Source organism: Fistularia commersonii, chromosome 27, assembly GCF_037954325.1.
Source record: "Fistularia commersonii isolate RoL2024-O1a breed Wild chromosome 27, RoL_Fcom_v1.0, whole genome shotgun sequence".
Classification (NCBI taxonomy): Eukaryota; Metazoa; Chordata; class Actinopteri; order Syngnathiformes; family Fistulariidae; genus Fistularia; species Fistularia commersonii.
Genome location: NC_141310.1, coordinates 1369296 through 1382500, shown reverse-complemented (window position 1 = coordinate 1382500; position 13205 = coordinate 1369296). Strand labels below are relative to the sequence as shown.

Sequence of the window (13205 nt, the reverse complement as noted above, 5' to 3'; positions counted from 1 at the left end):
CTTACCAAAAGCATCCAATATAGATAAACATTAAAATAAAATCTTTTTTGTTATGCATCACATGGAATACCCTGATGATGGTGATAAAAAAAGAAAGTGCTGATCTTTACCATCTGTTCAGGCGATCTATTCGTTTTTCACCTATGAATGATTAATTATCTACCAGCTCATTGAACCAGAATGCTGACAACTACAGGGCAGGGATGTTACGTCAAGTCATTACGGTGAACCGATTCCTATAAAAATGAGATTTATTGCCACATCGTATTGGTCATTAATTGTATCTGCACAATGTAAATATCGATACCCGCCTGTCAAAGCAGAAGCTGTGGAAGATGTCTCAGCACTAACACATATCTGATATATATTTCCCAACTTAATTTACATTTGATTTGATTTACCACTTTTACTATGTTTGATGAAAATATGTTATGTTATTAATTGTGGATGCTTGCAAAACACTAAAAGCATTATTAACTTGTGTCTTTGAGCATTTTTCTTTCTTAGCAGTGAAGCAGAAATATAAAAGGCATGCAGTAATTCTGCAGGACAACTGCATCAACAAATTCCAGCAACGTCCTCTGCTGGAAAGATTTAAACACTACAAATGACCTGTTTTAGACGCCAGCACTGAGGTGAAGCCAGTGCAGCACCTGGTGCAATATGACTCATAACAATCACACTTTTCACAAAGAGCTTCGAGGATATTCAAGAATAGATATGCTTGGAAATATTCATTTATATAAACGAACACAATATGTTCCTTATGTAGTGTACATTGATAAACGGGTAAAACGATAAAAGAGTTACATTGGAGATCTACCAAGTGGACCCAGCCAGCATGCATAGGGTACGCCTACTGTTTCAGTTTGGCACATAACGTTGATTTAAGAGGGGCAAAAACTAAAAGTTCATGAACAAAAATCAAAAAAGGCCACTAAGGTCTCTTGCAGTGACTTGATTTGACCGGTACATTTCCCCTGACTTTGAACGCTCCGCCCACCAGCTCTGAATGTGAACTCGCCACGTACGAGCAGGTGCAACCTACCATGCTAGTTTGTGAGACGGACGTCTAAATTAACCAATAAGAACAATGTATTAGCGCTTGGACAACCCACGTGGGGGGTTTGGGGGCGTGGATAGGTGGATCACCCGACTAGCTTGTTGCCGACGGCCACAACTCCAGTTGAGGGGTGACAAGTGGATACCTAAGTAGATGAGGTTAAACGTTCATGTCAGAGTGAGTAGAAAAACGACAATGTGGTTTTCAGTGACTTTCGTAATCTTAAGGCTTCACTGTTTAGGCTCAAATATAACTGTGGTTGTTTTGGCTTAATTAGCCAAACCTGTTTGTGGCAGTGCTAAATGCTAACCGCTTCCCGTGGAAAAATATGATTAGCTGGCTAATAACGTGCCAGGGCATTAAACTAAAGCTGCCTGTAATGATAAAGTAAGAAAGCAAACTCTAATTAATACGGTATTTCGATCCACGCCAAAAGAGCTGTCTGTTTTCCTTAGTGAGTTGTAACACTGTAACAATGTCTTAAAAATAAATTGCTGTCACATCAAATGTCCTGTTTTGAAGATGCGCCGGAGTGGGCCCCTCCTCACTGGCTTGGTTCTGCTCTTGGTCCAGCTATGGAGTGTGGAGGCAGTGCCCATCAGCATTGATAAGATAAAAGTCAAAGAGCAGATTACTCAACCCGAGGAGCCTCCAGCCAGTGTGGTAAGATGCTTCTACTTTCCGTTAGTCCTGCTGCCAATTAGATTCCAGCACGAGTAATCATATCCATAAGTCTCCCTTAACTTACTCAGTTTGACGTCATCATCATCACCACCACCACGATGGGGGTATCATCTTTATTTTTGTTACTTTAGCCGGAATGAATGATCCGTCACCCAAAGGAAGGAACCTCCCTCAAATACACATACTGCTGAACCGCAATCACTTGCAGTCACTATGGTTCTCCTTGTGGCATTAGAGGTTCCCCTTTTTTCAGTGTAAAAGAATCGTTATATTTGACAGTTTAACACATCTCTTCCCACAAATATAGGTGTATACACACTGAGTTTGATTTTTTTTTTCTTATTGCATGTGAGCCTCAATATCCCATTTGTTAAGCTGGAACATTATGAATCCCTAGTCAGGAGACATCTCTAGTGCAAACCCAGCTATTGTTATTCTTCAGTTGGAACACTTGATGGAATGGAAGTGGTGCATCTTAATCAGCCTTTAAATGTCCAAACACAATGATGTCAATACTATCATCTATTAGTGGCTGAATATCTTGTCCTGTTACACTGTGTTTAATTTAGGTAAAAGGCAAAGTAACAGGTTTGTTAGCGATGGCAGTTCTCCCCTGATATGGACTTCCTTCCTATGACAAACAGGCATTCTCGGAATTTAGGAGACTCAGGTCCACGCTGTTGGTATTGTCAAACTGGTTGTAATATGTCTCGATAAAACACTCGCCAATATGAAGCCACACCCCTTTGTATTCCATGTTTGATACTGTATCAACTTGACCGTTTAGGTTGTTACTTTTGATTCAGCGGGTAAGCCGAAGCGGGACCGGTTCCCCGGTTCCCCTTTTACAGACCAGGCGTGCCTATTAAACCCGTAAATCCGCCTGCCCTCCTTGTATGCTGAATCTTCCCCATTCATTGTCCTTTACCATACATTTTATTTATGATAGTTAAAATGTATGTTCTGTGTAGTAATGTGGTTAATGCTGTCACTGCAGTTTCCTTTTTTCAAGTGCCTTTTTTTCTACCAGTCCTCTTTTCACAGATCTCTTTGTAACCCATGTGATATTATAGGTTACTCATACATCACATCATAGTTTGATGTCATTGTATAAATTAAAGTGGGGGTGGGGGGGGGGGTTGCAGGGACCTCTAATACCTAAAATAATAGATTGGCTGATACCAAGTACTGATTTGATTCAGGTGAATTCAAAGAGCAGCAGTACAAAGCATTGCAAATTTATTTGTGCAGTTTATTTTAAATACAGGGCAATTTATTTTTACAAATGACTTTTATTCAACAGTTCAAAAGCTGATATAATTCTTCTTTTCCTTTCAGCTATTCCCCTCAGGGGTCATCACAGCCAATCAACCTCCTTTATTAACCTTATTCTCTGTACCATGTTATTTCTCATTAAAAGCAGATATAAACAACATTCACTTCATGTTCAAACCAGTCATCAAAATAGTTAAGTGAACATATGCCAGCAATCTAGTACAAAATGGAACTTATTACATATAAGAACAACCTTTCAATCTTACACTCATGCCTTTGGAGAACTTTGAATTTTTGGTTTATATGTTAAACTGTGAGAGGAAGCTGAAGTACCTGTAGAGAACCTATGCAGACGTGAAGAAAGCAAACTCTGCACTGTTTTTTCTGGTGTACTATACTATTGTGCCATTTGTGTTAAAATGATAAGATTTTTTTTTTTTTCTTCATATTTTAATAAGTCTTGCATTTCAATTCTCCAGGACACTGGACTCCATTATGACCGCTACCTTCGTGAAGTCATCGATTTTCTTGAAAAAGATCAACATTTTAGAGAAAAGCTCCATAATACAGACATGGAGGATATCAAGGTACACTCTGCTTTTGTTTGTTTTGATTTAGAGTATTTTAATTTTCAAGATGTGATATGTCATATCTCATTTATGTTACAATAAGACTGTTTTCAATTATCATAGCAGCTGGTAAAGATCCACCCAATACCTTGATATATTTTGACAAAACAGTTTCCTTAAAAAACATCTGACCATCAATCATTATTTGGCTTTCACACATGGTATCTCTCACTGTTGTATCAGAGAGGAGCTCATTCTGATGTTAGAGACTTTCGATCCATGTGCTGCAGTTTATGTAAAGGATTAGGTTTAGAATATCTTTTTGTCTTTATTTTTTTTTATTAATTAAATCTGAAAAGTTTATCTTTCCCTGCCATAGAAATAAAAATAATGAACAGCCTGTATTGTGAAAAACAAGTTCCTTCCCCTCTTCAGATTTAATGAAATATCCCAGATTTGAATTGTTCATATTTTCTTCATCATTATTATCCCGTTATTCAGATTATCAATCAATAAAAACATAATTAGTTAAGTACCGTAGTAAATCTAACTGGTATAAATGCCTTCAAGTGCATCCAGAACTATGATAAATCTGTATTATGGATACTTGTCAAGTATTACGGTATTGAGGTCCACTGTGCTATTAATCTTACTGACCGCTGAAAAGTGTTTCAGAAAAAAGATCATATGTCACTTGTGTTTTCCCATAACCCTATTTAAAATGGACAAGTCTATGTTATTCTTTTACTGTATAGCAAGGTAAATTGGCCAAAGAGCTGGACTTTGTCAGTCATCATGTCAGAACAAAACTGGACGAGTTGAAGAGACAGGAGGTGAATCGACTTCGTACCTTGATTAAAGCAAAGCAAGACCTTGAAGGAGGAAATGGTACGTATTGTTAAAAAATTGTGGATTTTCTGTGATTATTAGTGTCTTATACATACGTAAATTATGTATCTATCATCTTACCCCCAGATATTGCAGTGGATCACCAGGCTCTACTGAAACAATTTGAATACTTGAACCACATGAACCCACATACGTTTGAGGTGGAAGACCTGGATCGGCTCATCAAATCGGTGAATATCAGTGCTGTTAAAAAGTGTTATGAAGAACAAGTGTGCTCTTTTTTATCTTGATAGAGTCCATACATTAGAAATCTTTTGACACACTACCATTTAATTTGTAATACAACATTAACCCTAGAACACTAATGTTAAAATAAGTAACACCATCACTAACGTTGGGTATATTTTACCCAATACAATATCCTGGATAAAATACAGTTTTCATCAATTTATAGATGGGCCAATGGGAGGAGGGAAAAAAACATACAATTAATAACATCAGTGAGCAGCCTGAAGCTACCCAAGGACCCATAAAACTCAGACAATGGCAACACAATGAAAATCACATGACAAGAATTGTCATGGCAAGAACACTAACGTGTTCTAGGGTTAATGATCACAGTTTTATTATTAAATAAGTATTAATAATAATAGCTACAGTCTAGAGAGCAAAAGTGTCTGTTTTGACACCTGTAAGCCTCATCTTATGAACTGCAAAGGTCTGGTTAACAGGCAGCGTTGCGTGCTTCACATGCTATATTATAGAGCGGTCTACATCTTGGATCAAAATCCTATTGATTTTAAAATCCCACAGGTACATTTTTTCCTTAACGGTAATTGGTTCTGTTTGCCAAATTTAGCCAATGATGTTCTGTATCTACAGTTTGAAGGAATGAGACAAGATAAAAGGATTTCGTTTCCTCTTAAAATCTAGCTGAGCTGACCCAAAATCATTTAGTCAGGAATTTTACTGTATAAAATGGAGTTTAATCAATGGATTTTAAAACTTTCATAACACTTTTGCCCCTGTCTTAAGGCAACCAAAGATCTGGAGAATTATGACAAAGAAAGACATGAAGAGTTTAAGAGATATGAAATGATGAAAGAGCATGACAGACGTGAACATTTAAAGACACTGGATGAGGATGAGCGAAAGAGAGAGGAGGAGCACTATGAGGAACTGAGAAAGAAGCATGCTGATCACCCAAAAGTCAACCACCCAGTAAGTCTGACTTAAGTATACAACATACACATATTAAACACATTTAATTTAAGAAATATTCATTGATAATAGAATGCAATACAATACAATACAACACAGCTTTTAGACTTGGTTGTCATACACATCATTTATACAATTTACATAAAATGTGCTATTGAACGCCAATCTATTATCCAAATCAGATATCTAACACAATTGGTTGCAGCGGGGCTGGGCATTGAATATCAATACTGAGCAAAGAGGCAAGGTACAACTTTGACTAGATGCGAGACAAGGCCACATGTGGAGACACATGGCCATTCACTCTTCTCATCACCCATCACAGAAAATTTAGTCCGGTTGTCCGTTGGCCAGGAACCCAGTATCTTTTTGCTGCGTGATGAGAGCAGTAACCACCACATCCCTGCAATGGTGAATATTTGTTTGCTATACTGCAAACAAAAATAATATACCCAAAATAAGTCATTTCTGTATAGCACTTTGTACCATACACAGTAAATGAGGTTGGGTCTTAGGATTGGCTTGAGAAGTTTTTCTTTTAGATTATTTTATTGCTACATATACTTTGAGTCAGCTTTGAATAATGAGTTTGTGGTATCATTACCTTTAAAGCAAATAGCAGAACAGTCATAGATCAGTACCAAGGGCCAGGAAGCATCCCTGGGGTGAGCTGGGGAGAGGGATGATGGGGAAGATTGTGCATAACAATTTGAGCTCGGTTTGCATGGAATTGTAGTATGTCCTTACCCATTTGCAATTTGTTGCAGTTTTTCCTGTAAACATAACATGCTATTTTAACAGCAATGTTTTTTTTTTTTGTGTGGGCCATGACACAGTTTTTCAGTCACTTCATGATTATTGCAGTAAAGGGTACTTGCCAATAATCACTCAGGAAAAACATTGTTCAGCTGGTTGGCACACAAATGATTGTGGCAGCCTTGAGGCTTATTTGCTCAATTGTAGGCATATAACGGATGGATTTTTGACATGGACATTTCAAATATACAAGGACCTCCTGATTCATTCGATTGCAGGGTGAACCTAAATGCCAGGAGAAGTTTTGTCAAAATGAGCATAAAAATGTTTTTGAGATTACGACAGTGAGACAGGACGCTGCATTTTATTTCTTTTTCTTTTGAAATCTATGTAAAGCGGTGCTGATCATAGATCTCTGCGTATATACAGGTTTTTACTTGCAGCCATAACTGCAGATGGATTTCTATATCTGAACTACAATGAATCTCTGTTCTTGGGTTTGTGGTTGCAGTCATTTTTTTCCTTTTTTTTTGTTGTTTTTTTTTTATTTTTTTTTGTTTTTTGATGGGGGTATGCTGAATGATGAAGAGGATGATGGAAGGCCCACACTGGACTACTAATATATTGTCACTTGCTGAACTTGGCATTTGGTAGGCAGTATATTGTGTCCCAGGGATGCAATGATAACATGGTAGTGAAACCTTTGTAGAATGTCCATCAGATTGACATGGTTGAAATGATTTGTAAGGACTTTGTTTGCAAAAATGGGTACAGACAGTAAATCAGAAAGTACAATATGTATTGTGGAGAATGTGCGGGAGAGCTACTGCTGTTAATCAGAAAACAGGGCAGCAAGTTTGTGAAGAAGCCAGTGCTCAAATTTTCCCTATTCTATAAGAGACTGCCGCGGTCTATCATTCAGTAAAGTAGACTTGTTCCCAGCGAAAACACATTAGCCACATTTCCATTAGAAGAAGCTCCCGATTTCTGCATGGTCAGGGGAGGCAGCCACATCATGAAAAGTAAGAGATCAATTAGTTACTAAAACATTTGTCCACAGGTCTATGCTATAAATTTTTTTACTGTTAGATTCCAATAATTTTGATCTGTCGTCTTTTCAAAATGACTGAACTTGAGCATTTCCTGTTTAAATCTAGAGGAGAGAGACAACTTGTGGTAGCATGGAGCTTAACATTGGGCAATCCTAACATTGTGCAATCCCTTATGAATTGGATTAGGGAATGCAATCTGCACATGCCTGTTGCTGTACTATATATGTCCCCTGTCTACAATCATGTGCCTTTGACCTGACTGTCTTTAATGAACAGTACATGCAAAGCATACCTAATCAGAAGTAAAACCACAGTAACAAGACACAAGGCCAGACAGACAGTACTTTGCCTCACTGAAGGGGGGCATAAGGGAGCCTACAGGCTCCTGTTGCTGTTGGTCTTCTACACAAAGCCTATACGTGCCAAAATCAGCTAAAATCAGAAATTTACATGCACTGCCACAGTCCATTTATCAATACATATTGCTATGATGGCCAATAATAGAAGGCAATTTCTCACATCCAAAAATGTTCTCAGTTTAAAACCAGATTTTAACAGCAGAGACCAAATATAAACGTCCACTACGCTCTGTAAAGATTACCCGAGATATTTTAAAAGACCTGCTTCTCGGCCAAACAGGAGCTGGCATTTGTTGGTAATGATGAGAGTGCAATCTCCTCTTGTCTTGGAAACTATGCTGAGCAATGAGTCCAATGTTTAAATTAAAAGCAAAATTTTGACCTTAAAACAATTGTTGTCCCAACCTGATCAGTTCTTTTTGAAATCAATTACTGCATCAGAAAAGACTTAACTATGGTCTAAATGAACACAACTGTACCTGTACTTTCATTTGCGTTGAACAGTCGCGAATTGTAGGATTTCAAACCACTGACTCAGAAAAAGGATAGAGAGGGCAGAGCAAATATGCCCCCTCTGAGCCATTCTACTGTAAATGTAATGCTCAGTCTTGGTCAATTTGTGTAAAAGAAAAAAACCTGATCTGAACAGTAAACAGTAGTCGGTGTGCGAGCTCCCCATTGAATGGTGAAGAGGTACGTCTCTATAAATCTAACTCCAAAAGAGTCAGTGCCTCACCTGCTGTGAACATCATCTCACATCACTGTCCTTATTTATCGAAGACACTTAGTCACAGTCAGACTCAAGTTATGTTGTTATTGAGTAAGGAAACGATGGCCATTAAGAGTCTTGGACAATTTGCTCTGTACGAATGTTTTTCACTTTAACTTGTGAGTCTTGGTCTCCCCCTGTCATCAATTCTGTTTATAAGAGTCACAAGTGTTAACAGGCATTAACCTGCCTGAAGGTTGTCTTTAAGCATGTGTGGTAGAACACCTCCTCTGCTGAAAGATGTTGTTCTGGTTGTTTGGTTTCCCCATCATACAGAGATTAGACTGCATGCATTACACTTTCCACGGTAATACGTACATATTTTTCAGTAGACCTCTTTCAGAATCTTGCAACTGACAGGTGAAAGCAGCCATAGGCACTCAGCTGCATGGAGCTATTCCTTGGTAAATCCCTTAGATTAAAAATACACCTTGTATACCACAGATTGCAGTTGTACAATGCTTTAACACAGGTCAACAGTTTCCTAATGACCTTATCCAATTGAGATCAGCGTTCCATTTAATATATGTAAAAAAAAAAAATGTAATTTCAATTGAAATTCCTCAAATCCTATGTTCTCAGAGCTGTCAGTGTGCATGTTAAACTTTGTACATACCAAATAAGTATTAAAGTGAACAAACTACCGCTCTGGTGTATAGCATATTTAAAAGAAAAAAAAACATTAGAAAGAGGTTAACACAGATACAAATATTCCTGATCCAGGACTAGGGAGAAAATTTGACCCACATTGTCCGAAACCTCTGTTTCTGTCAAAGCTTTTAAAAGTGATTTGTCGCAGGGTAGCCAGAATCAGCTGAAGGAAGTGTGGGAGGAGGCTGACGGCTTAGACCCTGATGACTTTGACCCCAAAACTTTTTTCAACCTGCATGGTAAGGGCTTTTGCTAACTTAACCTTTGAAATATGGGGGGGGGGGGGGGTTACAAGATTTCAAGATTTATCCGCGCTGCTTTTGCTTTACTGTGCTCATGAACAGACACCAACGGAGACGGCTTCTTTGACGAACAAGAGCTGGAGTCACTGTTCACCAAAGAGGTAAAGTGACATCATTGAACGGGAGTCATTTCAGTGAAAATGTTTGCAGCAACTGTTGCTGTCTTGGATTTCAGCTGGAGAAAATTTATGATCCTGCCAACGAAGAGGATGATATGGTGGAGATGGAGGAAGAGCGGCTACGCATGAGAGAGCACGTTATGAATGAGGTACTATGTTTTAGACAGGATGTAACCTTATATCAGGGAAATTAATTCCTTTTTGTTTTTGTATGCTTTCATTCACAAGTTGTCCTCGAAGTATTTGTATAGTATGTTACTTTACATTGAGTTTTTTGCTCCTTTTATCCACACAGGTGGATTCCGACAAAGACCGGCTAGTCTCTTTAGACGAGTTCCTGGTTGCAACAAAGAAAAAAGAATTTTTAGAGCCGGACAGCTGGGAGGTGAGATACCGGATACCGTACTTTTGTCATTGCTGTTATTCCCAGATAACGGCTTGGTAAAATGCTCCACTCTGTCGACAGACCCTAGAACAGAACCAGGCGTATACGGATGAGGAGATGAGGGAGTTTGAGGAGCACCTGGCACAGCAGGAGCAGGACCTGCACATGAAAGCTGTGGATCTTCAGAAACAGAGAGATGAGCTGGAGAGACAACAGGAGCAGCTCAATGCACAAAAAATTGAGTTGCAACAGGTAAAGTGCAACACCCTTGTTGAAAATGCTTTTGATGACCGGTAAACTGCTGTTTTTCAACAGCTTTTTTGAACATTTTGAAAATGACCATTGAATGCAAATGTGTTTCATGCAATGGAGGAGAGGAAGAAAGCAAGGTGGCAATTTCTGAAGTTGGTGGAAATCAAAGAAGAAGATCCTTGTTTCAGTCATAACCATACTGCTGTGAAGATTCCGCTAGTACGGGCCTAAAGCAACATTATATGGCTCAGTCACGCTAAATGTGAATGCGTCCGTTTATGGATGCTGATCTGTTTGCCGGCAGACTTTTAAATGATTTTTGTGGTTGGTTGAGATCAATGACAGGTCACATTTAATTTCTATGACGCCAAATCACAGCGCAGTTGTCTCATGACACATAACATGGAGAGCAGTCTGGACCAGATAATCTATTATTGATAATACTCATAGTGCTGACATTTATATGGTAATAGCTGAAATGATACAATTATAACTTTAATATTCATAAAAGAAATGGCAATGGGGGATACCTGGTGAGATCCAGCAGTAGATCAGTCCACGCCTCTTGGGAAACTGCAAACTGAGAGATCAACGCAGGCTTAAACTGAAGATTGGTGTGTGGCCCCTAAATATCTTATGGAGTCAGAACCGGATTGGTCTTCTCGCAAGAGGTTCTCCAAAGCACATGTGAAGGTTTTATTTAATCAGTGCTTAAAACCAAATGCTTTGTCTGCCTTATTTCAACTAAAAATGGAATGTGCACAATTAAAGATCTTTTGAAATTCCATTTTCCCTCCTAGGCTGTCGAACACATGGAACGCCTGAAATCCCAGAAGGTTGAGCCGCCTCCTGAGGTTCATGGTGAGTTTCACCAGTTTGGTCATCCTGTATTTGTTTCGTAACAATGTGTGACAATTTCCAGTCACCAGGTTGAGCCTAGGCCAACGGAAAACAAAGGAAAAGTTTTAGAAAAGAAGTTGTTTAATCAAAGACGAATACAAACATGTTTGGTTTTAAAGCCAAACCCCTAAGAACCTTCAATGTCTCTTTCCTTGCAGTCGAAGGTAATGAAATTCCAGAGGCACATGCGGTCAACAACCAGAAGCATCCTGAGCTAGAGGACCAGGCCAAAGAGCAGGACGCTGTGCACGATGCTCCTCAAGAAACACATCAGGAACAAAGTCACCAGCAGCATCAAGATATAAGCCAGCAGACGAATCACGATCTGCCCCCGGGGCACCAGCAAGGCCAGCAAAACCTGCCGTGAAATACTGTCTAAAACCAGAGCAGTTCCTCCCGGACTTTCGCAGCCCCTCCGGTCCATTGCTTGCTCTTCAGAGGACACTCAGGACGAAGGGGAGAAGCACAAAAGTAATGCTTGTTGAATGATCGCTGTCGTTCTGAAATGCGTGTGGAAAATACAAAGACCGGGGACTATTGGAAACTGAACTGTGATGGCTAGCATTAGGAATATTCCAAAATGTTGGATAATGACTTTATAAAAAAAAAAAAAAAAAAAAGTTAAGACACCCATTACAAGGCCTCTGGATTAGGTGTAGAAAGACATTGTGTGACTTAAATTTCAAGATACTGGGATTTTATTTGATATGCATTTGAGTTCGCCCCCCCCCCCTCCAAATTCAACTGTACATTTTAGCAATTTTGAAGAAAAACTTATTTCAGTTTTCTAAAATTGTATGAAACATTCAAATCTTAATATTTCCAGAAAGGAGACTTCATCACAACATATAAATCATTTTCCCACCAGTTTTTGACGCTTTCGATTTCCAGGACATTGAGACACCATTTTAATTTTTTTTTATGAGATAGCCGATGTAGTCACCGAACTGGTATCAGTGTTTTTGGTACCTTCTCTGTTTACATTAGGACAGTGTCATCCACCACCCCACCCCCACTCCCCTGTTGGCCTTTTCAGCAGTCAGGAAGGGAATCCAAGCCAGGACCGTTAAGTTAAAAGGTAAACGTTGCAACCTCTTTGAAAATAAACAAGGGTTTAATTTCTCTGAGGAAGATTAGAAACAAGTTTTCCACAGTTCCACTCGGAGACGACTCCCTCCATGGTATTTTTAAAGTAATATATTTGTAAAGCAGATTAAAACCCCTGAAAACCACTTGTGGATCTGAAATGAATCTGCTTTGTTGTGCAACTGTATTATTTTATATTCTTGATTGAACTTGTCTCGTCATTCATTTTTACATTGATCAGGACATTTCGTTGTTAGGCAATCATTCTGCTTCAGACTGTTTTATAGCCAGTGTTTTCAATAAGTCCTTGTTCAAAGATTTTGCTACTGGGTTTTTAATGAGAAAAATAGCTGTGAAAAGCCAAACCTGACTTTTCCTAACATGTCAATTTTGTTTTTCTGTGGCGCAATTGATTACCTAGTGTCATTGAAATATATAAGTTGAGTTCCTCTGTATTCAGTTCACATCATCTGGTATCCAATTTGAAGAGTTCAGATTGTTTTAGGTTCTTCCATTGGTCAGAACTGCCATACACCTGTTGTTATAGTGTAGTGTTGTTCCCTGTTGCTGGAAACGTGTCCATCCTCCGGAAACAGTAGTGGTTCCGCAGTGTGGTTTTACATACGTGTACATGGAACATGTACTATTTTTGCCATGGCATTGGCCTTCAGTGCCAAGAGTTTCTATACAATACCGCAACATGATTTGCACAAATGTTCAGGTGGTGTTTTTTCTGATTGCTTGCTGCTTGATAACTTGTCAGCTAATGCTGTACACCTCAGTTAAAAAAATTAAACAATTTTGACCTCAGTTTTTGCAAATAATTTGATCAATTACCAAATGAACTAACATTTACAGTGTTATATAGTTGAGATATTGAATGTTGAAACAAAAAGATGGGCATTTTTGCATG

At 38.7% G+C, this 13205-nt stretch overlaps 1 protein-coding gene across 1 annotated transcript; it reads left to right on the top strand.

Annotated features, from left to right (window-relative positions):
• Positions 1 to 1135: 1135 nt before the first annotated feature.
• Positions 1136 to 13102, top strand: nucb2a (nucleobindin 2a). Its single transcript, XM_086174640.1, has 13 exons — positions 1136 to 1240; positions 1586 to 1726; positions 3502 to 3609; positions 4347 to 4479; positions 4567 to 4670; positions 5476 to 5661; positions 9397 to 9487; positions 9593 to 9651; positions 9726 to 9818; positions 9965 to 10054; positions 10136 to 10306; positions 11107 to 11167; positions 11365 to 13102. Exons 1-13 carry the CDS (start codon positions 1217 to 1219, stop codon positions 11571 to 11573), a joined length of 1470 nt encoding a protein of 489 aa, XP_086030766.1. The 5' UTR covers positions 1136 to 1216; the 3' UTR covers positions 11574 to 13102.
• The last annotated feature ends 103 nt before the right edge of the window (positions 13103 to 13205 follow it).